The sequence below is a fragment of the Pecten maximus genome, chromosome 10 (assembly GCF_902652985.1).
Source record: "Pecten maximus chromosome 10, xPecMax1.1, whole genome shotgun sequence".
Lineage (NCBI taxonomy): Eukaryota > Metazoa > Mollusca > Bivalvia > Pectinida > Pectinidae > Pecten > Pecten maximus.
The window spans coordinates 5,038,899-5,066,633 of record NC_047024.1 but is presented as its reverse complement, the minus strand read 5'-3'; the positions used below and the strand labels follow the sequence as shown (position 1 = coordinate 5,066,633).

The 27,735-nt window shown below is 38.1% G+C and overlaps 1 protein-coding gene across 2 annotated transcripts; it reads right to left on the bottom strand.

Moving 5' to 3' along the window:
- Positions 1-1,120: 1,120 nt before the first annotated feature.
- LOC117336072 lies at positions 1,121-26,777 on the bottom strand. 2 transcript variants are annotated; one of them, XM_033896438.1, is made up of 5 exons: positions 26,611-26,777; positions 11,526-11,706; positions 10,995-11,145; positions 7,646-8,887; positions 1,121-2,518 (listed from the first exon to the last, which is right to left on the bottom strand). In XM_033896438.1, exons 2-5 carry the CDS (start codon positions 11,697-11,699, stop codon positions 1,932-1,934), a joined length of 2,154 nt encoding a protein of 717 aa, XP_033752329.1. In that variant the 5' UTR covers positions 11,700-11,706; positions 26,611-26,777; the 3' UTR covers positions 1,121-1,931. The 2 variants fall into 2 exon arrangements, with proteins under 2 accessions (XP_033752329.1, XP_033752328.1); XM_033896437.1 differs by lacking the exon at positions 26,611-26,777 and adding an exon at positions 18,309-18,483.
- Positions 26,778-27,735: the final 958 nt, after the last annotated feature.

Below are 27,735 nucleotides of genomic sequence, written 5' to 3'. Positions count from 1 at the left end.
TCTCACATCGTAGATATGTCTTATCTGACATTGTACATATATGTTTTAATCTGACATTGTACATATATGTCTTAATCTGACATTGTACATATATGTATTATCTGACATTGTACATATGTCTTATCTGATATTGTACATATATGTCTTATCTGACATTGTACATATATGTCTTTATATGACATTGTACACATATGTCTTAATCTGACATCGTAGATATGTCTTAATCTGACATGGAGATGGTGCAATTAATGCAGTTAAAATAAGTAGATATAACTTGTTTGTCAAATTGTTGTAAGATACATTAAGTTTTCACTTTTAAAGTTAGATTCACCAGTTGAGTATTTTTTACTAATAATGAACTTGACCTTCACTGATTGATCATCCTGATACTTGAACTTTTGTAGGAATTGTGAAAGGTCAACATACATTTGCTGTTTCATCGAAATATATTAAGAAACAATGAATTTGGGAGTGAAATTGCATTTTAGTAACTGGTCTTACATAACATTAAAATGAAAATTAAATACATGTACGTGCAAAATTTTATCAAAACTAAAATTTTATGCTGTTAAGATTATGTCAGTGAATCGAAAGGTAAAGAATTATATTATTAGTAACAGTGGTATGGTATACATGTATATATATATATAGCAAAAATAAAAGAAATCAAAACAGCATTCTATGATCGCAGGGGAGGTAAGGGTACATGGTCTTGTTTCCTGGTAAATAAACTATCGCCAGAAGACGGCCTTGAAGACCTGAAAACATTAGTGATCTCAGAATCCCGTGCTGATTTATCTAATGTTGCTATCTATACTGGTGTACGTTGTTGTTTTTAAAGTTTTCATATACAGCATACACGTGTCTATATAAATATTTATATATATATCACAAAGCAAATCCACCAGGTAAGTTTCATCAAAATCTAAAGAAAGATGGCTAATAGACTGAGAGCAAGGAGCGTGAAGAGACAAAAAGTTGTATTTCAAAGAAACAATAAAGAATTGAAATGTAGACATTATACCTATGTAGGAGCAGCACACCGGGTGTAACATTATATCCTTAAAGATGTTACCTGGAGTGTGGTGTACCACAGCATTATACAACAAGGGAATATAACTTAACTAGTAAACAGGTATTTTATTTAAAATTTTCACCACCAGGGATCGAGGCGCGATACAAATCCCTACTAGCTGCAAAGCATATACCTGAACTGTACCTACCAAAATATGAAATTATTCTACAATAAGCCTACTAGCTAGCCTGAGGCTAATTACATAAGCTGTCGTGATGCTGATAAGGGTGTTATTAGATAAAAGTGTACCAAGGTATATCGTGATTAATCCCTCCAACAGTGCACTGTCTATAGTCACATTACACTCCTGGTTATCAATATAATTATACATGCAGTATCTATATGCATTTTCTTTTCTTCATAAAATTTAATCAGCACACGTACATTATGTAAGAATATTTTCATGGATGCAATTGAACCATAATATATCAAAATCAAATCACCTGAAGGATGAAAAAACTGGATTTCCTTTAAATGATAACAGTGACCTTATCATTGACCTTGGGACCTTGAAAAATGAGTTCGTTTGAGATACCTTGTATTCTCATACATTCTCATACTTGACCAATTACAATAAATATATGAAGTTAGATTAAAATGCATTAAATGAGGAAGTCACTAGTATGCTGACAAATATTTTATATAAATAGTAACCGTGACCTTAATAATGACCTTAGCACCCATAAATACAAACTTGTTCCAGTTATTCTCATACTTGACCATTATATGATGTTTGATCAAAATATGATTAAAAATGAGGTTGCTACAGCGAAGACGAAAGGGGAACAATTATGGACATGCAGACAAACAGCTTGTTATCCCCTCCCCAGTTTTGGCATGAGGAGATGATAGACACCTACTGCATGGTTCTTTCTTTGAACTGGTTGCTGAGATATGTCAGCAGCGATTTTTTGGGATCAGGATAGTTGAAAATCCAAGTTGACTTAAAAATGTTCGGAATGTGATGTTGGGTAGCCCCAGATTTCTGAAATAAGACTGGAAAAAACCTTTTGTTTTGTGTAAGTTTTTGTAAATGTTCACTGCATGCTTGGTTGTAAATGTACTTTGTATGGAGGTGGCAGCTGTTAGGCTGGGCCATCTCCGTCAAACTGCGGGCACTTCCAACACTATGAGCAGTGCTGTTTCCATATATCTCCTCCTGTGGTCTAACATACTGAAAGTACTTTGGTGAGATACAGAAGACCAGGTAAGAAGCGTTAAGGATCTGGTCATCCAGCCAGTCATGGGAATTACTGAAGAACTGCTGCATGCTCTGTTGTACCTCCCTAGAACCAGGGTCGGAGATCAGTTTTTGAATGGTTTGGTCAAACATGTCACATTTCACACTGTAGCCCATTTCTTTTAGCAGTTTACCCAAATCAAGAACTTCTTCCAAGTGTTCTTCACTGTCATCAGCAAATGTAAGGAATAGCTTGATTGGATCTGTAACACAATAAATAACACTGTAAATGCAGTCACCTTGGTTTGTAGTGCAATAATGAACAACAGACAATGACCTGTCTATAGAGGACAACAGACAATAACCTGTAAGTAGAGGACAACATATAATATTTACCATTGTATGGCATTGCCACTATATAACCCTACTAATTCAGTTGCGAGTTCACCAGCTTATGAACTGCCAACTGAATTTTGAATTTGAAAATTTCAAAAAAAAATCGCACGACAAATACAAAATCGCAGATGGTAAATATAAGCATTGAACGGCTTTCAGTTGGCATTCATAGTCAATATGAATGCCAACTGAAAGCCGTTCAATGCTTAAATAACCTGTAAATAGAGGACAACAGACAATAACCTGTAAGTAGAGGACAACCCAGACAACCTGTAAGTAGAGGACAACATATAATAACCTGTAAATAGAGGACAACAGACAATGACCTGTAAATAGAGGACAACAGACAATGACCTGTAAATAGAGGACAACAGACAATAACCTGTTAGTAGAGGACAACATATGATAATCTGTAAATAGAGGACAACATATGATAACCTGTAAATAGAGGACAACAGACAATGACCTGTAAATAGAGGACAACAGACAATGACCTGTAAATAGAGGACAACAGACAATAACCTGTTAGTAGAGGACAACATATGATAATCTGTAAATAGAGGACAACATATAATAACCTGTAAATAGAGGACAACAGACAATGACCTGTAAATAGAGGACAACAGACAATGACCTGTAAATAGAGGACAACAGACAATGACCTGTAAATAGAGGACAACAGACAATGACCTCTTTATAGAAGACAACCCAGCCAATAACCTGTCTATAGAGAACAACATGCAATGACCTGCCTATAGAGGACAACAACATACAATGACCTGTCTAAAGACGACAACAACACACAATGACCTGTCTATAGAAGACAAAATACAATGACCTGTCTATAGAGGAAAACAACATATAATAACCTGTCTATAGACGACAACAAAACACAATAACCTGTCTATAGATGACAACAAAATACAATGACCTGTCTATACAGAATAACACCAGACAATATCCTGTAAATAGAGGACAACCCAGACAATAACCTGTCTATAGAGGAAAACACCAGACAATTACCTGTCTATAAAGGAAACCACCAGACAATAACCTGTCTATAGAGGACAACCCAGACAATAACCTGTCAATAGAGGAAAACACCAGACAATTACCTGTCTATAGAGGAAAACACCAGACAATAACCTGTCTATCGAGGACAACAACACAATGACCTGTCTATAGACGACAACAAAACATAATAACCTGTCGATAGAGGTCAACCCAGACAATAACCTGTCTATAGAGGACAACAACACAATAACCTGTCTATAGAGGACAACAACACACAATAACCTGTCTTAAGAAGACAAAACTCAATAACTTGTCTATAGAAGACAAAACACAATAACCTGTCTATAGAAGACAAAACAAAATAACCTGTCTATAGAAAACAAAACACAATAACCTGTCTATAGATGACAACAACACACAATAACCTGTCTATAGACGACAACAAAACACAATAACCTGTCTATAGATGACAACAACACAATAACCTGTCTATAGAAGACAAAACACAATAACCTGTCTATAGAAGACAAGACACCATATCCTGTCTATAGAAGACAAAACACAATAACCTGTCTATAGATGACAACAACACACAATAACCTGTCTATAGATGACAACAACACACAATAACCTGTCTATAGAAGACAAAACACCATATCCTGTCTATAGAAGACAAAACACAATGACCTGTCTATAGATGACAACAACACAATAACCTGTCTATAGATGACAACAACACACAATGACCTGTCTATAGACGACAAAAACACACAATAACCTGTCTATAGAAGACAAAACACAATAACCTGTCTATAGAAGACAAGACACCATATCCTGTCTATAGAAGACAAAACACAATGACCTGTCTATAGATGACAACAACACAATAACCTGTCTATAGACGACAACAACACAATAACCTGTCTATAGACGACAACAACATACAATGACCTGTCTATAGACGACAACAACACACAATAACCTGTCTATAGAAGACAAAACAAAATAACCTGTCTATAGAAGACAAGACACCATATCCTGTCTATAGAAGACAAAACAAAATAACCTGTCTATAGAAGACAAAACACAATAACCTGTCTATAGAAGACAAAACACAATAACCTGTCTATAGAAGACAACAACACAATAACCTGTCTATAGACGACAACAACACAATAACCTGTCTATAGACGACAACAACATACAATGACCTGTCTATAGACGACAACAACACACAATAACCTGTCTATAGAAGACAAAACACAATAACCTGTCTATAGACGACAACAACACACAATAACCTGTCTATAGAAGACAAGACACCATATCCTGTCTATAGAAGACAAAACACAATGACCTGTCTATAGATAACAACAACACAATAACCTGTCTATAGACGACAACAACATACAATGACCTGTCTATAGACGACAACAACACACAATAACCTGTCTTCAGAAGACAAAACACAATAACCTGTCTATAGAAGACAAAAACACAATAACCTGTCTATAGAAGACAAAACACAATAACCTGTCTATAGAAGACAAAACAAAATAACCTGTCTATAGAAGACAAAACACAATAACCTGTCTATAGAAGACAACACAATAACCTGTCTATAGAAGACAAAACACAATGACCTGTCTATAGATAACAACAACACAATAACCTGTCTATAGACGACAACAACATACAATGACCTGTCTATAGACGACAACAACACACAATAACCTGTCTATAGAAGACAAAACACAATAACCTGTCTATAGAAGACAAAACACAATAACCTGTCTATAGATGACAACAAAACAATAACCTGTCTATAGATGACAACAACACAATAACCTGTCTATAGAAGACAAAACACAATAACCTGTCTATAGAAAACAAAACACAATGACCCGTCTATAGATGACAACAACACACAATAACCTGTCTATAGACGACAACAACACAATAACCTGTCTATAGAAGACAACAACACACAATAACCTGTCTATAGACGACAACAACACACAATAACCTGTCTATAGAAGACAAAACACAATAACCTGTCTATAGAAGACAAAACACAATAACCTGTCTATAGACGACAACAAAACACAATAACCTGTCTATAGACGACAACAACACAATAACCTGTCTATAGACGACAACAACATACAATGACCTGTCTATAGACGACAACAACACACAATAACCTGTCTATAGAAGACAAAACACAATAACCTGTCTATAGAAGACAAAACACAATAACCTGTCTATAGAAGACAACACAATAACCTGTCTATAGAAGACAAAACACAATGACCTGTCTATAGATAACAACAACACAATAACCTGTCTATAGACGACAACAACATACAATGACCTGTCTATAGACGACAACAACACACAATAACCTGTCTATAGAAGACAAAACACAATAACCTGTCTATAGAAGACAAAACACAATAACCTGTCTATAGATGACAACAACACACAATAACCTGTCTATAGAAGACAAAACACAATAACCTGTCTATAGAAAACAAAACACAATGACCCGTCTATAGATGACAACAACACACAATAACCTGTCTATAGACGACAACAACACAATAACCTGTCTATAGATGACAACAACACACAATAACCTGTCTATAGACGACAACAACACACAATAACCTGTCTATAGAAGACAAAACACAATAACCTGTCTATAGAAGACAAAACACAATAACCTGTCTATAGACGACAACAAAACACAATAACCTGTCTATAGACGACAACAACACACAATAACCTGTCTATAGACGACAACAACACACAATAACCTGTCTATAGACGACAACAAAACACAATAACCTGTCTATAGAGAATAACACAAGACAATATCCTGTAAAAAGATGACAACAACACACAATAACCTGTCTATAGACGACAACAAAACACAATGACCTGTCTATAGACGACAACAACACACAATAACCTGTCTATATAGACGACAACAAAACACAATGACCTGTCTATAGACGACAACAACACACAATAACCTGTCTATATAGACGACAACAAAACACAATGACCTGTCTATAGACGACAACAACACAATAACCTGTCTATATAGACGACAACAAAACACAATGACCTGTCTATAGATGACAACAACACACAATAACCTGTCTATAGACGACAACAACACACAATAACCTGTCTATAGACGAAAACAACACAATGACCTGTCTATAGACGACAACAAAACACAATGACCTGTCTATAGACGACAACAACACACAATAACCTGTCTATAGACAACAACAAAACACAATGACCTGTCTATAGATGACAACAACACACAATAACCTGTCTATAGACGACAACAAAACACAATAACCTGTCTATAGACGACAACAACACACAATAACCTGTCTATAGAAGACAAAACACAATAAACTGTCTATATAGACGACAACAAAACACAATGACCTGTCTATAGATGACAACAACACACAATAACCTGTCTATAGACGACAACAACACACAATAACCTGTCTATAGACGACAACAACACAATGACCTGTCTATAGACGACAACAACACAATAACCTGTCTATAGACGACAACAACACACAATAACCTGTCTATAGAAGACAAAACACAATAAACTGTCTATAGAAGACAAAACACAATAAGCTGTCTATAGACAACAACAAAACACAATAACCTGTCTATAGAGAAAAACAACACACAATAACCTGTCTATAGAGAAAAACAACACAATAACCTGTCTATAGACCACAACAAAACACAATGACCTGTCTATAGAGAATAACACAAGACAATATCCTGTAAATAGATGACAACAACACACAGTAACCTGTCTATAGAGAAAAACAACACACAATAACCATTATATCAAGCTGATATTACTGGTTGTTCTCTTTAGTCAGTAGGAGCAGCTTAGATGATAAAGCTTGTTTAAGTTACAAACTTACTTTGTACTTTATGCAAGTAGACAGGTTCTGCAGGGCTGAGGCTACATTTTAATTCATCGTCGCTAATGGATCGCCTCACGCCATTGTCAAAGGGACTTGAGGGTGGAAAATTATCTGGTGGATCGGAGTAACGACGCTCAGCATCAGCCTTGTTACTTGACTGTCTGGTACTTGATGGACCATTCTTGGTTGGAGATTGAAATGTCAACTGTGACCGATTACAACTGGAACTCTCAACTACTTCAAGTAACTTAGTCTCATCAGAATCATCTTCTTCACTGTCTGAAGGAGGTATGAAACTAATTTGTGACCTGTTCTGATACTCACCAGCTGGTATTGATGGTGTATACTGAGGCCTGACATACGGTGGACAAGTACACTGGTTTGTCCTTACTGGTCTCATCACATTGTCTTTCCCTAAATCATTCACCTCAGGCAAAAGTCTACAGTAGTTGTCAGAATCATTTGCTTGAGTCGGCGGTTCTTTTCGACCAGGGGATGGATAGAACTGCTGATACAAATTTCTTGGTAAACACTGCCTGTTATCAACATAACTCTGTGATGTGAGAGGGGACAGTGAACTGCCTTCAGATTCATCAACACGTTGACTGGGCTGTTTTGGAATGGCACCAGTTTCTGGTCCAGGCTGAGTAGAGACATGGGTGACTGGGGTTTTTAGGGAACTGCCTTGGTAGTATGGTAGCTGTACTGTTGATGTACTATAGTGAGCGGGTGGGTGAGGTGGACACGGTGGACACGGTGGCACAACTACATTCTGAGGAACATGACGCATTATGTTGTGTCCATCATGGGATATGGGGTGTCCACGGGGTACCCAGTTTGGTCCATCTTGAGAGAACCTGTCTTGTCTCTGCATTAGGTGTTCATTCTGACGCACAAAGTGATTATTTTGCTGCAGATACGGAGTAACTTGGGGAGGAGCATATGGGTGTCCAGCACTCTCAGTGGGGAGTAACCTTGAATGCACACTGCTTATATTTGGATGTATGCAATTAATGTTTGAACGCTCACAGTTTGTCCATGAAGGATGACAGGTCCTCTGAGAAGATGAACAAGTTGTGCAAGGAGGATGGCAACGGGGGTTTGTGTTATTGGAAGGGATGTCTTCTTGTTCTACCGAGTGTAATGGTCTACAACTTTCACATGTACATCTGTGTACATTCAATTGTCTGTCCTCATTGAAAGGTTGGCAACGTCCTGACTCATGTCTTTTTTTGATATCTGAAACAATCAATGAATTCCAATGGTCATTTCATTAAATACATAGACATCAACAATAACTAACATCTTAAAACTAAAAGGCCACAATAACATTTTTCTGTGAAACCCCACACCTAATACGTTACACCTTCAATTGACAAACCACACCTTATACCCAACACCTTCCCATGACACACCACACCTGATACCTGACACCTTCCCATGACACACCACACCTGATACATGACACCTTCCCATGACACACCACACCTTATACCCAACACCTTCCCATGACACACCACACCTGATACCTGACACCTTCCCATGACACACCACACCTGATACCTGACATCTTCCCATGACACACCACACCTGACACCTGATGGGAGGGTGTTGGGTATCAGGTGTGGTGTGTCATGGGAAGGTGTCATGTATCAGGTGTGGTGTGTCATGGGAAGATGTCAGGTATCAGGTGTGGTTTGTCATGGGAAGGTGTTGGGTATTAGGTGTGGTGTGTCATGGGAAGGTGTTGGGTATTAGGTGTGGTGTGTGATGGGAAGGTGTCATGTATAAGGTGTGGTGTGTGATGGGAAGGTGTGGGGTATTAGGTGTGGTGTATCATGGGAAGGTGTCATGTATCAGGTGTGGTGTGTGATGGGAGGGTGTTGGGTATCAGGTGTGGTGTGTCATGGGAAGATGTCAGGTATAAGGTGTGGTGTGTCATGGGAAGGTGTCAGGTATCAGGTGTGGTGTGTCATGGGAAGGTGTCATGTATCAGGTGTGGTGTGTCATGGGAAGGTGTCATGTATAAGGTGTGGTGTGTCATGGGAAGGTGTCATGTATAAGGTGTGGTGTGTCATGGGAAGGTGTTGGGTATCAGGTGTGGTGTGTCATGGGAAGGTGTTGGGTATCAGGTGTGGTGTGTCATGGGAGGGTGTCAGGTATCAGGTGTGGTGTGTCATGGGAAGGTGTCGGGTATCAGGTGTGGTGTGTCATGGGAAGGTGTCGGGTATTAGGTGTGGTGTGTCATAGGAATGTGTCGGGTATTAGGTGTGGTGTGTCATGGGAAGATGTCATGTATCAGGTGTGGTGTGTCATGGGAAGGTGTTGGGTATCACGTGTGGTGTGTCATGGGAAGGTGTCAGGTATCAGGTGTGGTGTGTCATGGGAAGGTGTCAGGTATCAGGTGTGGTGTGTCATGGGAAGGTGTCAGGTATCAGGTGTGGTGTGTCATGGGAAGGTGTTGGGTATCACGTGTGGTGTGTCATGGGAAGGTGTTGGGTATAAGGTGTGGTGTGTCATGGGAGGGTGTTGGGTATAAGGTGTGGTGTGTCATGGGAGGGTGTTGGGTATCAGGTGTGGTGTGTCATGGGAAGGTGTTGGGTATAAGGTGTGGTGTGTCATGGGAGGGTGTTGGGTATCAGGTGTGGTGTGTCATGGGAAGGTGTTGGGTATAAGGTGTGGTGTGTCATGGGAGGGTGTTGGGTATAAGGTGTGGTGTGTGATGGGAAGGTGTTGGGTATCAGGTGTGGTGTGTGATGGGAAGGTGTTGGGTATCAGGTGTGGTGTGTGATGGGAAGGTGTTGGGTATCAGGTGTGGTGTGTCATGGGAAGGTGTCAGGTATCAGGTGTGGTGTGTGATGGGAAGGTGTCATGTATCAGGTGTGGTGTATCATGGGAAGGTGTCAGGTATCAGGTGTGGTGTGTCATGGGAAGGTGTTGGGTATAAGGTGTGGTGTATCATGGGAAGGTGTTGGGTATCAGGTGTGGTGTATCATGGGAAGGTGTTGGGTATCAGGTGTGGTGTATCATGGGAAGGTGTTGGGTATCAGGTGTGGTGTGTCATGGGAAGGTGATACATGACACCCCACACATAACCATGACACCCCATATATAACTATGACACCCCACACATAACCATGACACCCCACACATAACCATGACACCCCACACATAAACATGACACCCCACACATAACCATGACACCCCACACGTTCCCATGGCATTTCTTGTTCTACCTTTGTCTTTTCCAGACTTTTTGGGAAAATGAAGCTCTTAATAATTTGTAAGCTGAAGCGGATATAATTTTATCATTAATACCTAGATAAGGTGTGAAGATGATACTGACCTTCATAGGCTTCGTCCAGCACAGCCGTGCAGTCATCCAGGCCCATTTCCTGTAGGACCCTGTACACTAAGTCCAGAGTGATCTTAGGATTGTGGACATAGTAATGGTCAAACAACGTCAGGGTGGGACCAATTGTTTTGGTTTGCATCACCTGTGAAAAAGCGAACATTTAATTGTTCATACAGTTAGTCTGTGAGTTCAAACTGTTCAAGTGTGGAAATTCCAACAATCATTTTGAAATTCAACAAATCAATTTGAATATCACGCAGACAATATTAACATAATGTCATAGAAACAACAAGATAGCAAAACAATTTTTAATCCAGATCATCAGATTCAAATATGTCCTCTATGACCTTGAAAATGGGTCCAGGACATTCATTTTTAAACAATTACATAGAATGTCAGAGATAGAACGTTGTTCATCAAACAGTGCATAGTGTCAGTATACACAAATATAGATCTTATCACTGAGTTTCATAATATTTACTCAGTAAAATAATTGTTAATTAATAATTGATAAGTTTTTACCCTTAAAGCATGGAATTCCACAACACCTAGCTGATAGGCACACATCTTTTCCAGAGTTTGAGCAAAGACAATGTAGTCTTTGCCTGTACAATCCGTCTGGTCCAGTTGGTTTGCCAAACGGTTCTGTTCTTTTCGAGGCAAAACCATAAAAGGGATACCACGGAACTTCTCCATTATGGATCTGAGGACAAAAGAAACAAAGATAAAATTGTTGGTGATCACCTATTTGATGTGCCAATAATATACTCTAATTCACATCATTCTGCTGTACTGGTATGGTAATACATGGCATCATGAGTAATTACTAATTACACTGCACTGAGGAGCAGCGTGCTGCAAAAACCTGATGTGAAGTGTAAACTAACATCTTTGTGTATCAATAACTGTACAGGTTTTGTGTGGTAACATATAACTCCATATATAAAACCATTCACATGTTACCGTACTATTGGTTTTTAGTGCAAGGGAAATAACCCACAATTACACATTTTAGTTACCGATGTGTTAAGGTCTCACCAGGATGTGTTTGATTTGTCTCCCTTTTGGGAACTCTTTATAATAGAAGAGTTATAAAAGTGTAGTACAGTAACATATATGGATAGTTATCACTATATATACATATATTACATTATAGCTGTACAGGTGTAAACATTAATAGTCCTCATAGCTGTACAGGTGTAAATGTTTATAGTCCTCATAGCTGTACAGGTGGAAACATGAATGGTCATCACTGCTGTACAGGTGTAAACATTAATTGTTCTCATGGCTGTACAGGTGTAAACATTAATAGTCCTCATAGCTGTACAGGTGTACACATTAATAGTCCTCATGGCTGTATAGGTGTAAATATTATAAGTCTTCATGGTTGTACATGTGTAAACATTAATAGTCCTCATAGCTGTACAGGTGTAAACATTAATAGTCCTTATGGCTGTACAGGTGTAAACATTAATAGTCCTCATAGCTGTACAGGTGTACACATTAATAGTCCTCATGGCTGTATAGGTGTAAATATTATAAGTCTTCATGGTTGTACATGTGTAAACATTAATAGTCCTCATAGCTGTACAGGTGTAAACATTAATAGTCCTTATGGCTGTACAGGTGTAAACATTAATAGTCCTCATGGCTGTACAGGTGTAAACATTAATAGTCCTCATGGCTGTACAGGTGTAAACATTAATGGTCCTCATGGCTGTACAGGTGTAAACATTAATAGTCCTCATGGCTGTACAGGTGTAAACATTAATAGTCCTCATGGCTGTACAGGTGTAAACATTAATAGTCCTCATGGCTGTACAAGTGTAAACATTAATAGTCCTCATAGCTGTACAGGTGTAAACATTAATGGTCCTCATGACTGTACAGGTGTAAACATTAATAGTCCTCATGGCTGTACAGGTGTAAACATTAATAGTCCTCATAGCTGTACAGGTGTAAACATTAATAGTCCTCATGGCTGTACAGGTGTAAACATTAATGGTCCTCATGACTGTACATGTGTAAACATTAATAGTCCTCATGACTGTACAGGTGTAAATATTAATAGTCCTCATGGCTGTACAGGTGTAAACATTAATAGTCCTCATAGCTGTACAGGTGTAAACATTAATAGTCCTCATAGCTGTACAGGTGTAAACATTAATGATTCTCATGGCTGTATAGGTGTAAACATTAAAAATCTTTACTGCTGTACAGGTGTAAACATTAATAGTCCTCATAGCTGTACAGGTGTAAACATTAAAGATTTTTACTGCTGTACAGGTGTAAACATTAATAGTCCACATGGCTGTATAGGTGTAAACATTAAAAATCTTTACTGCTGTACAGGTGTAAACATTAAAAGTCCTCATAGCTGTACAGGTCTAAACATTAATAGTCCTCGTGGTTGTACAGGTGTAAACATTAATAGTCCTCATGACTGTATAGGTGTAAACATGAATAGTCCTTATGGTTGTACAGGTGTAAACATTAATAGTCCTCATGACTGTACAGGTGTAAACATTAAAGGTCCTCATGACTGTACAGGTGTAAACATTAATAGTCCTCGTGGCTGTACAGGTGTAAACATTAATGGTCCCCATGGCTGTACAGGTGTAAACATTAATAGTCCTCATGGCTGTACAGGTGTAAACATTAATAGTCCTCATGACTGTACAGGTGTAAACATTAATGGTCCTCATGGCTGTATAGTTGTAAACATTAAAAGTCCTCATAGCTGTACAGGTGTAAACATTAATAGTGCTCATGACTGTACAGGTGTAAACATTAAAAGTCCTCATAGCTGTACAGGTGTAAACATTAATAGTCCTCATGACTGTACAGGTGTAAACATTAATGGTCCTCATGACTGTACAGGTGTAAACATTAATGGTCCTCATGACTGTACAGGTGTAAACATTAATGGTCCTCATGACTGTACAGGTGTAAACATTAATAGTCCTCATGGCTGTACAGGTGTAAACATTAATAGTCCTCATAGCTGTACAAGTGTAAACATTAAATGTCCTCATGGCTGTACAGGTGTAAATATTAATGGTCCTCATGGCTGTATATATAGGTGTAAACATTAATAGTCCTCATGGCTGTACAGGTGTAAACATTAATAGTCCTCATGACTGTACAGGTGTAAACATTAAAGGTCCTCATGGCTGTACAGGGATAAACATTAATAGTCCTCATGGCTGTACAGGTGTAAACATGAATAGTCCTCATGGCTGTACAGGTGTAAACATTAATAGTCCTCATGGCTGCAAAGGTGTAAACATTAATAGTCCTCATGACTGTACAGGTGTAAACATTAATAGTCCTCATGGCTGTACAGGTGTAAACATTAATAGTCCTCATGGTTTACAGGTGTAAACATTAATAGTCCTCATGACTGAACAGGTGTAAACATTAATAGTCCTCATGACTGTATAGGTGTAAACATTAATTGTCCTTATGGCTGTACAGGTGTAAACATTAATGGTCCTTATAGCTGTACAGGTGTAAACATTAATAGTCCTCATGGTTGTACAGGTGTAAATATTTATAGTCCTCATGGCTGTACAGGTGTAAACATTAATGGTCCTCATGGCTGTACAGGTGTTAACATTAAATGTCCTCATGGCTGTACAGGTGTAAACATTAATGGTCCTCATAGCTGTACAGGTGTAAACATTAAAAGTCCTCATAGCTGTACAGGTGTAAACATTAATGGTCCTCATGGCTGTACAAGTGTAAACATTAATAGTCCTCATGGCTGTACAGGTGTAAACATTAATGGTCCTCATGGCTGTACAGGTGTAAACATTAATGGTCCTCATGGCTGTACAGGTGTTAACATTAAATGTCCTCATGGCTGTACAGGTGTAAACATTAATGGTCCTCATAGCTGTACAGGTGTAAACATTAAAAGTCCTCATAGCTGTACAGGTGTAAACATTAATGGTCCTCATGGCTGTACAAGTGTAAACATTAATAGTCCTCATGGCTGTACAGGTGTAAACATTAATGGTCCTCATGGCTGTACAGGTGTAAACATTAATGGTCCTCATGGCTGTACAGGTGTTAACATTAAATGTCCTCATGGCTGTACAAGTGTAAACATTAATAGTCCTCATGGTTGTACAGGTGTAAACATTAATAGTCCTCATGGCTGTACAAGTGTATACATTAATGGTCCTCATGGCTGTACAGGTGTAAACATTAATAGTCCTCATGTTTGTACAGGTGTAAACATTAATAGTCCTCATGTTTGTACAGGTGTAAACATTAATAGTCCTCATGGCTGTACAGGTGTAAACATTAATAGTCCTCATAGCTGTACAGGTGTAAACATTAATGGTCCTGATGGTGCTGTACAGGTGTAAACATTAATGGTCCTCATGGCTGTACAGGTGTAAACATTAATAGTCCTCATGGCTGTACAGGTGTAAACATTAATAGTCCTCATGGCTGTACAGGTGTAAACATTAATAGTCCTCATAGCTGTACAGGTGTAAACATTAAAGGTCCTCATGGCTGTACAGGTGTAAACATTAATAGTCCTCATGGCTGAACAGGTGTAAACATTAATAATCCTCATAGCTGTATAGGTGTAAACATTAATAGTCCTCATGGCTGTACAGGTGTAAACATTAATAGTGCTCATGACTGTACAGGTGTAAACATGAATAGTCCTCATGGCTGTACAGGTGTAAATATTAATAGTCCTCATGGCTGTACAGGTGTAAATATTAATAGTCCTCATGGCTGTACAGGTGTAAACATTAATGGTCCTCATGGCTGTATAGGTGTAAACATTAATTGTCCTTATTGCTGTACAAGATATATGATAACCAAGATGATGTACACAAAGCAATAACTACAGCAGAGAAGTAAAGATAATACCAATAAAAAGCAGTACCGTTAGAGAAGCCAGCTGAGCAGTGCTGGCAATACAGGATTGACAGATATGACTGATGTGGGGAGAAATACTGCAAACTGATAATTATTATCTCAACATACACTGGAAATCTAGGTCAGCGGCAATCATTTTGTAGGGTTACAACACGGTGGTCTTATCTGTCTGCTGCTTATATGGCAAAGACATCTTGTTGTCTCCAGAAAAAATAAAATATCATAAACAAAGACCTACAAATTTTACATCACTCAGGTACAGGTAAATAATCCATCACTCAGGTACAGGTAAATGTTACATCACTCAGGTACAGGTAAATAATCCATCACTCAGGTACAGGTAAATGTTACAACACTCAGGTACAGGTAAATGTTACATCAATCAGGTACAGGTAAATGTTACAACACTCAGGTACAGGTAAATGTTACAACACTCAGGTACAGGTAAATGTTACAACACTCAGGTACAGGTAAATTTATCAATACACAAGTACAGATATAAGTTACAACACTCAGGTACAGGTAACTATTACATCAATCAGTTACAGGTACAGGTAAGTGTTACAACACTCAGGTACAGGTAAATGTTGCATCAATCAGGTACAGGTAAATGTTACAACACTCAGGTACAGGTAAATGTTACAACAATCAGGTACAGGTAAATGTTACAACAATCAGGTACAGGGGAAATTATACCACACTCAGGTACAGGTACAGTTAAGTTACAACACTCAGGTACAGGTACAGGTAAATATATCAATACACAAGTACAAATATAAGTTACATCAATCAGGTCCAGGTAAATGTTGCAACACTCAGGTACAGGTAAATGTTACAACACTCAGGTACAGGTAAATGTTGCATCAATCAGGTACAGGTAAATGTTACAACACTCAGGTACAGGTAAATGTTACAACAATCAGGTACAGGTAAATGTTACAACAATCAGGTACAGGGGAAATTATACCACACTCAGGTACAGGTACAGTTAAGTTACAACACTCAGGTACAGGTACAGGTAAATATATCAATACACAAGTACAGATATAAGTTACATCAATCAGGTCCAGGTAAATGTTGCAACACTCAGGTACAGGTAAATGTTACAACACTCAGGTACAGGTAAATGTTACAACACTCAGGTACAGGTAAATATTACAACACTCAGGTACAGGTAAATGTTACAACACTCAGGTACAGGTAAATGTTACAACACTCAGGTACAGGTAAATGTTACAACACTCAGGTACAGGTAAATGTTACAACAATCAGGTACAGGTAAATGTTACAACACTCAGGTACAGATAAATGTTACAACAATCAGGTACAGGTAAATGTTACAACACACAGGTGGTACAGGTAAATCACTACATCAATCAGGTACAGATAAATGTTACAACACTCAGGTACAGGTAAATGTTAAGACACACAGGTACAGGTTCAAGTTCAAGTTCTTTATTTCCTTGAGCCTTGAGGTAAATGTTACATCAATCAGGTACAGGTACAGGTAAATGTTACAACACTCAGGTAGTGGTGAAGGTTACAATACGAAACACATATATGTGTCCACTTAATTAAATGTCGCCACTTAAAGAAAGATGTTCCTAGATCAAGCCCCAGTGTCACCATGACATTTATGTCATGTTTAAATCTGTCGTTTAAATGTTTTTATCATAAATGCAGATGTATTATTAATGGGTTAACTCAGTATTTCCTTTAAAGGAATTCTTTTATATCAATAAGAAATTAGTTGAAAAATATACAGCATTCAAACAATAAAAATTCCCTGATAGAAAAAAAAAACTACCAGGTACATGTAAGTGCCCCAAAAAACCCTAATCCAAACCTAAATGACATGAACCTTTAAAATATAACAACCTAACAGATTGCTCACAACAACTGAAGCAACCAGTGTGAACCATCATGATGGTCTTCACATAAAGCATGTTCCAGTTACAGACTGATACTATATATGTATGTTTTGTTCATATGCAACCTTTATATTCTATCAATACCACTCTGAAATGTAACATCAGTTTTACTTAGGTGTAAAATAATGTTGATATCCATAGACAAATCCCAATAACAATCTCTGTACAAATGTATAACACCAGTCTAACTGAGGCAAAAAAACAATATGGTATTTAGACAAATACCAATACCACTCTGTATAAATGTATCATAAGTTTTAAAATGAGACATAAAACAATAGGGTATTTTTAGACAAATTATACCACCCAATTGCAGCATCAGTACTTATGTAAAAGTTGGTGTTAAAAACACATACCTGCACACACCATAAACATCAGTTCGTAAACACTTGTGACTTCAGACAGTGTTGACCAGGTATGGTGTAATTATTACATCAGAAACATTGCTGTCACAGTATAAACTACCTACCTTATGCACAGAACCAGTCAATAAGTCACAAATCCTTAATCCTCACTACATATGAAATTTGATGAAGAGTAAAATCATTTTCCTAAATTTCTAAAATGGCGACAGGTAGACTGTATATAGGGGTATAGTGCGCAGTCGATAGTGGTGGTAGGTATACAGCATGCTCCAGTTACCCCATTCAGCCTACGGCCTACCCAAGATAACACTTGACAAGCTCTGCACAACTATACAGCAGAAACAAGCTGTCTATTAATGACACAGCAAGTCAATTTTACAACAGTGCTTCATGACTTTCTTGTGCTACCACAGATATTAGGATAAATAACTGCAATAAGCAGACTTATACATTTTTAACTATTATATTCTCAGTCAATCAAGGCAATAAGCTAACAGATATTATTTTAGCATGGGTAATAAGCTAACAAAGACAATAGTTATTTGAGCACATGTTAGTTAGATAGCATTGTTATTAGTTACCACAGGTAATAATTTAACAGATATATTTATCACTTTAGAACAGGTAAAAAGGTAGCTGAGTAATTATCTAAGCACAGGTAATAAACTAACATTGCGTATTATGGTTTAATCTTAAATGAAATTTATATTTGATATTTTTTGTATTGCTAGCAATGTGTTACACCTAATTACATCTATTTAAATTGTACATATGTCATGGCTATATATAATATCTTTATCAATAATTATTCGGTTTCATCAAGATTTCGCAACCAGAAGATAAAAGTTGACATTATAAAATAAACTGAAAACCACTGAGTAATGATATCTGCTGAATAAAACAAATGTTGATCGGCTCCTGATGAGATAGAGAAACAGAGTTTTTACACCAAAAATTATTGTTTTTATATCATTAAACATCTTGACACCGTTAGTGCATGCAATGTTCACAGATGAGATACAGCTAATGGCTAAAATGTTAACAACTGTGTTACAGTTAACGGCTAAAATGTTGACAACTGTGATACAGTTAATGGCTAAAATGTTGACAACTGTGATACAGCTAATGAATAAAATGTTGACAACTGTGTTACAGCTAATGGCTAAAATGTTCACAGATGAGATACAGTTAATGGCTAAAATGTTGACAACTGTGTTACAGCTAATGGCTAAAATGTTCACAGATGAGATACAGCTAATGAATAAAATGTTGACAACTGTGTTACAGCTAATGAATAAAATGTTCACAGATTAGATACAGCTAATGACTAAAATGTTGACAGATGAGATACAGCTAATGACTAAAATGTTGACAACTGAGATACAGTAAATGAATCAAATGTTGACAGATTAGATACAGCAAATGAATCAAATGTTGACAGATTAGATACAGAAAATGAATCAAATGTTGACAACTGAGATACAGTAAATGAATCAAATGTTGACAGATTAGATACAGAAAATGAATCAAATGTTGACAACTGAGATACAGTTAATGAATCAAATGTTGACAGATAAGATACAGCTAATGAATAAAATGTTGACAGTTGAGATACAGCTAATGACTTAAGTTTTGACAGTTGAGATACAGCTAATGACTTAAGTTTTGACAGTTGAGATACAGCTATAATGACTTAAGCTTTGACAGTTGAGATACAGCTATAATGACTTAATTGTTGACAACTGAGATACAGTTGATGACTTAATTGTTGAGAGCTTAGATACAACTAACAAATATTCTTTACTTAAATGGAAGGTGTGTCTTCTACCTGAGCTATTGGTAGTCTGACAAGATGTCTCAACATATACAGATGAAATTTTCAGTCAGCTTTCGCTTGGTATCACACACAGGTAGTGGTTATTTCAGCCAAAAACAAACAGAGAATCTAAATATTCTTAAATCTTAAATGCTGCACTTAATAACACATTAATTATACACAAAGCATACTTAGAGTTCTCAGAGGACATACATACTAAACAAAAAGATTCATTGATAAACTCCATTGTAAAATATACTATCACTTGGCAAACAGGACACAGAAAATCTCTTAAACTCTCACAGCTCAATGGAGCAGTTTCCTTGTTTATTATTCAGTCTGACGACCTTGATATTTCTCTGGCTGTACAGCCAGTTTATATTCCCATTCAACATCTGATACAGCCAGAACAAGAGGCCTGCTGGGCCTGCAGCAATTACATGTATCTAAATTGAGCATCCCAGTATTGTTTCTTATCTATCCAAACAATAAAACAAACAACACTTGGTATGGGTCATTTATAAGACATCTCGTTAAAATTGATCTGACCAATCAGTTAAATATGAATGGTATATATGGCCTCCTACCCCTGTGAAAGATACCAGAACAATTCTAGAACTGTTCTAGAAATGTTCTGGAACAAGTGTTCTAGAACTGTTATAGATATGTTCTGGAACAGTTCTAGAATGTTAAATGAGACAAAATATTTTGGAACAGTTCTAGAACCGTTCTAGAACAGAAATTTAGAACAATTCCAGAACAGTTCTTGAACAAATGTTCTGATCTAGTTCTGGAACTATTCTAGAACAAAAGTTTTGAAACTACTCTGGAACAGTTCTAGAACAGATTTTCTGGAACAATTCCAGAAATATTCTAAAACAGTTCCAAAACTGTTCTAAAGTCTAGAACAAAATTTTGCAGTTTTTTTTTTTAATCAAATGAAAACAGGCTGTTCAGGACCAGAGAACCATTTTCAAAATCCAATATGGTTATTACTATTTATCTGATGAAAGGAAACAAAAGCTATCTATTACAAAGAACAGATGATCATCTTTGATGGTGAATTGGTTAAAAACACTCAACTAATGTCCTCACTATGAGATGAGCATTTGTATAAGAATCATTCTCGGTATTGCTAAAGCAATACATGTACCTTAACAGCCCCAGCTAAAAATAGTAACATTGACCTTGACCCAAAAACCCTGAAACTTGAACTTATTCGAGATATGATGGTCCTTTATCATTGTGTGATGTTTTATCAAAATCCCTCATGGAATGAAGTCGCTAGAGAGCCGACATACTTTGGGGATGAGGGGAGAGGAATCCTTTAGTCAACCCCCCCCCCCCCCCACCCCCCCACCCCCACCACCATCCCCCACCCCGTTTCACCAGTAAGGGACTGATACCCAAGCTGATTGGCTTTGCTTGTTGTTAAGGAGGGAAAACCTCAGGTACCAGTGTGTAACAACTGTGTATGTATACATATGGCATTCTAAAAAGCAAATACCAGTTTGTGCTGGCCTACAGCATTCTTTAACTACGTTTCTGTTCACAATTGATTTTTTTATAAATTCTCAGCAGAATGAGCCTTGTCACAGCTATACAACAGTGTATGTACAGTATATCTACCCAGCCCCTTTATTACGTAATGTTAATATGACCTGCAGTTTGTCCTGTCTCTCGAGTATCTGGTCACGTTTCTACATCCACAGAACAATGCAGATAACACTTGTAGCTGTCAGTGCTGTGTAGGTATAGGCAAAATGCCAACACAATATTCAAAAATCAAATTTACATTTGTATAAAGTAAAATCCTCTTGCGTGATTAACTGAGTAAAAAAAACAACATATATAAGCTTTTTGAATATTAATAATGAATTACAGGAAAGGAGACGACTTGTCCTAATTTCATGATACCTTACATACAACACACTACCACAATTACCTTCTCCCTTTGACCTATCCACCTCCATTGATTATCTCCCCGACCTATCCACCTCCATTGATTATCTCCGCCTGACCTGTCTACCTCCATTGATTATCTCCCCCTGACCTGTCTACCTCCGTTGATTATCTCCCCCTGACCTGTCTACCTCTGTTGATTATCTCCCCCTGACCTGTCTACCTCTGTTGATTATCTCCCCCTGACCTTTCCACCTGCATTGATTATCTCCCCGACCTGTCTACCTCCATTGATTATCTCCCCCTGACCTGTCTACCTCTGTTGATTATTATCCCCCCCTGACCTGCCTACCTCTGTTGATTATCTCCGCCTGACCTGTCTACCTCCATTGATTATCTCCCCCTGACCTGCCTACCTCCGTTGATTATCTCCCCCTGACCTGCCTACCTCTGTTGATTAGCTCCCCCTGCTACCTCTGTTGATTAGCTCCCCCTGACCTGTCTACCTCTGTTGATTAGCTCCCCCTGACCTGCCTACCTCTGTTGATTATCTCCCCCAGGCTGACCTGCCTACCTCTGTTGATTATCTCCCCCTGACCGGTCTACGTCTGTTGATTATCTCCCCCTGACCTATCTACCTCTGTTGATTATCACCCTCTGACCTGTCTACCTCTGTTGATTATCTCCCCCTGACCTGTCTACCTCTGTTGATTACTCCCCCTTACCTGCCTACCTCTGTTGATTATCCCCCCCTGACCTGTCTACCTCTGTTGATTATCTCCCCCTGACCTGTCTACCTCTGTTGATTATCTCCCCCTGACCTGTCTACCTCTGTTGATTATCTCCCCCTGACCTGTCTACCTCTGTTGATTATCTCCCCCTGACCTGTCTACCTCTGTTGACTATCTCCCCCTGACCTGTCTACCTCTGTTGATTATCTCCCCCTGACCTGTCTACCTCTGTTGATTATCCCCCCTGACCTGTCTACTTCTGTTGATTATCTCCCCCTGACCTGTCTACCTCTGTTGATTATCCCCCCTGACCTGTCTACCTCTGTTGATTATCCCCCCCTGACCTGTCTACCTCTGTTGATTTTCTCCCCCTGACCTGCCTACCTCTGTTGATTATCTCCCCCTGACCTGTCTACCTCCGTTGATTATCTTCCCCTGACCTGTCTACCTCTGTTGATTATCTCCCCCTGACCTGTCTACCTCTGTTGATTATCCCCCCTGACCTGTCTACCTCTGTTGATTATCTCCCCCTGACCTATCTACCTCCGTTGATTATCTCCCCCTGACCTGTCTACCTCCGTTGATTATCTCCCCCTGACCTGTCTACCTCCGTTGATTATCTCCCCCTTACCTGTCTACCTGCGTTGATTATCTCCCCCTGACCTGTCTATCTCTGTTAATTATCTCCCCCTGACCTGTCTACCTCTGTTGATTATCTCCCCCTGACCTGTCTACCTCTGTTGATTATCTCCCCCTGACTTGTCTACCTCTGTTGATTATCCCCCCTGACCTGTCTACTTCTGTTGATTATCTCCCCCTGACCTGTCTACCTTAGTGTTTTCTATATACTGACCACTGCCACATTTACCTTGATTATCTTCCCCTGACCTGTCTACCTCCGTTGATTAACTCCCCCTGACCTGTCTACCTCCGTTGATTATCTCCCACTGACCTGTCTACCTCAGAGTTATCTATTTACTGACCACTGCCACATTTACCTAAATTATCTCCCCCTGATCTCCTATTTGTGTTTTACCCTTAATTATCTCCCCCTGATCTCCATATTGTGTTTTTGGTGGTCGGGTGGCACAGTGGTAACAAACTTGCCTTTCACCTAGGTGGCCGGGTTTCAATTCCACGATCGGACGTGAAAAGGTATGGGGCCACCTGCCCGACCACGTGGGTTTTCCCCGGGTGCTCCGGTTTCCTCCCACAGTAAGACCTCTTGCAAGCTTCCATCCGGGCCAACAAGCGTGGTTAATATAAGTTATATAACTTGATTCGTAATTGTTGTAAAATAAATAAAGTTTACATTTGTGGTTAACCCTAAATTACCTCCCCTGATCTCCCTTTCTGTTTTTTACCCTAAATTATCTCCCCGATCTTCCTATCTGTGTTTTACCCTAAATCATATCCTCGATTTCTGAGTTTTACCTTAAATTATCTCCTCATATCTACCTTTCTGTGTTTACCTTAAATTATCTCTCTGATCTCCTTATCTATGTTTCTCCCTTAATTATCTCTCCGATCTCTCTATGTTTGTTTAACAAATTATCTCTCCTGATCTCCCTATCTGTGTTTTACCATAAATTATCTCCCCTCGTCTCCCTATTTTCCCTTGATTTTCTTTCCTATATTTCCCCTAAATTACCTTCCCCTGATCTCCTTATCTGTGTTTTACCATACATTATCTATCACACTATCTGTGTTTTACCCTACATTATCTATCACACTATCTGTGATTTACCCTACATTATCTATCACACTATCTGTGATTTACCCTACATTATCTATCACACTATCTGTGTTTTACCCTACATTATCTATCTCACTATCTGTGTTTTATTCTAAATTATCTTCCCCTGATCTCCCTATCTGTGTTTTACCCTAAATTATCTTCCCCTGATCTCCTTACGTGTGTTTTACCCTAAATCATCTTTCCCTGATCTCACTATCTGTGTTTTACCCTAAATTATCTCCCCTGATCTCCTTATTTGTGTTTTACCCTTGATTATCTCCCCCTGATCTCCTTATTTGTGTTTTACCCTTATTTATCTCCCCCTGATCTCCCTATCTGTGTTTTACCCTAAATTATCTCCCCTGATCTCCTTCATTGTGTTTTACCCTTATTTATCTCCCCTGATCTCCTTATCTATGTTTTACCCTAAATTATCTCCCCTGATCTCCCTATTTGTGTTTTACCCTAAATTATCTATCTCCCTTTCTGTGTTTTACCCTTAATTATCTTCCCCTGATCTCCCTATCTGTGTTTTACCCTGATCTCACTATCTGTGTTTTACCCTTAATCATATCCCCTGATCTCCTTATTTGTGTTTTATCCTAAATTATCTTCTCCTGATCTCCCTATTTGTGTTTTACCCTAAATTATCTATCTCCCTTTCTGTGTTTTACCCTTAATTATCTTCCCCTGATCTCCCTATCTGTGTTTTACCCTGATCTCACTATCTGTGTTTTACCCTAAATTATCTTCCCCTGATCTCCCTATCTGTGTTTTACCCTAAATTATCTTCCCCTGATCTCCTTACGTGTGTTTTACCCTAAATTATCTATCTCACTATCTGTGTTTTATCCTAAATTACCTTCCCCTGATCTCACTATCTGTGTTTTACCCTAAATTATCTATCTCCCTATCTGTGTTTTACCCTAAATTATCTCCCCTGATCTCCTTATGTGTGTTTTACCATAAATTATCTATCTCCCTTTCTGTGTTTTACCCTAAATTATCTATCTCACTATCTGTGTTTTACCCTAAATTATCTATCACACTATCTGTGTTTTATCCTAAATTACCTTCCCCTGATCTTACTATCTGTGTTTTACCCTACATTCTACCACAATACGCTGTGTTATTCAACTCTCAGACCATCAGTTAATCATTACAGCTGTTGATTAACAATCTGTTTATACCACACTGGTATAAACTCTGTACGCATTTTGATTGGCTAACACGGTGAACTTTGACCCAAGCTGCAATTGTTATTGACGTCATCAATAATCTAATGATGTCACATCACCGGGTCCCGGACGTCACCAGTACACTTTATTTGCATACGCGAAATTATACTTGGCCACGTTTCCCTTTGATTCAAGCCGATATTATTGTGGTAGAAACAGGTCACACGACTCGAAATTGTTGGATATGGAATTTATTTCACACGAGTAAGTTATTTTTTAAAAGTTGCAAAAAACACTCGCTAAAGCTCGTGTCTTTTGTAACTTTTAAAAAATAACTTACTCGTGTGAAATAAATTCCATATCCAACAACCACTCGTTGTGTAACCTCTATTTATCTATCTCACTATCTGTGTTTTACCCTAAACTATCTCCCCTGATCTCCTTATGTGTGTTTTACCATAAACTATCTCCCCTGATCTCCTTTTGTGTGTTTTACCATAAACTTTCTCGCCCTGATCTCCTTTTGTGTGTTTTACCCTACATTTTTACTAGATTATCTCCTTCTGGTGTCCCAAGTACTTGGCTGGTTAATTGCATTGCCTCTATTCTATTTATAAATACCTGTACATAAGTTAGGTATTACGAAATACAGGCAAAGACCTATTCTGAGAAAAGGGTGCAAACTAGCACATACCTGTGCAGTGAACCAAATATAAGGTATCTTAATAAAAACGAAAAAAAAACATAAATCAGCATGGCTGGGTAATACCTTACTTAGAGAGAATAACGAGTTACCTACAAAGTAATTCTTCAAAAATACGTAACAGATCATTAATTTGTTAAAACAAAGCATTATAATTTTATTTTAACGTAATGCGTATGAAATTCTATAATGTCGATCCGATACAAAACAAAAGTATTTCTCCAACTAATGGAATACAATTTCACCGATATAGATTTGCAACTGCGTTATAAATTATACGGACTATATAAGTAACAAAGTACCGTGTTCTATGCAGTGAGTCCAAAGAGGGTACTTACCGTCTTGTAGGTAGGTTTATAATCAGCTATGTGTCCGATAAATCAGTAACCACAAAGATTCTTCGATGTAAAAAACATCATAACATGGACACACCGAGTTGTCAGCTGTTGGTTACCACCGATCTACACAAAAACTTATCTCAACACCTCCATTTTCTAACCACCCCTATCACTCTGCCTGCCAACGGGTTTTTACGTAGGGGAATCCCGAAACCTCGTGGGAACGTGTAGTCGAAAATTCTATCCACCCGGTAAACCTACATATTATACTACTGTGCAAGCCTAGCTTAGGGCGGATCAAGTAACAGAGCAAATGTTTTGAAATTGAAGTTAATAAGTATATTAATATAATTGCATTGCTATCTACTTCACGCTTCATGCTTGAATCAATCTTATCTGTCAATAGATAAGATGATACTAATCCGATAATACCACACTTATGACGTCACTTTGTCTTGCCAGTTGTTTTTCATTCGTACACACACCAAAATTAACCTATGCCAAAATTTGTCTAGCCTATGTCAATATTTCTCTATTTTATACCAAAATGAGCCTAATCTTATACCATAATTAGTCTAGCCTACACCATAATTAGCCTAGCCTATACCATAATTAGTCTAGCCTATACCATAATTAGCTTAGCCTATACCATAATTAGCCTAGTCTTTGTACCATAATTAGTCCAGCCTATACCATAATTAGTCTAGCCTATACCATAATTAGTCTAGCCTATACCATAATTAGCCTAGTCTTTGTACCATGATTAGTCTAGCCTTTACCATAATTAGTCCAGCCTATACCATAATTAGCCTAGCCCGTACCATAATTAGCATAGCCTATACCATAATTAGCCTAGAATATACCATAATTAGCCTAGCTTATACCATAATTAGCCTAGCTTATACCATAGTTAGTCTAGCCTGTACCATAATTAGTCTAGCCTATACCATAATTAGTCTAGCCTGTACCATAATTAGCCTAGCCCGTACCATAATTAGCATAGCCTATACCATAATTAGCATAGCCTATACCATAATTAGCCTAGCTTATACCATAATAAACCTAGAATATACCATAATTAGCCTAGCTTATACCATAATTAGCCTAGCTTATACCATAATTAGC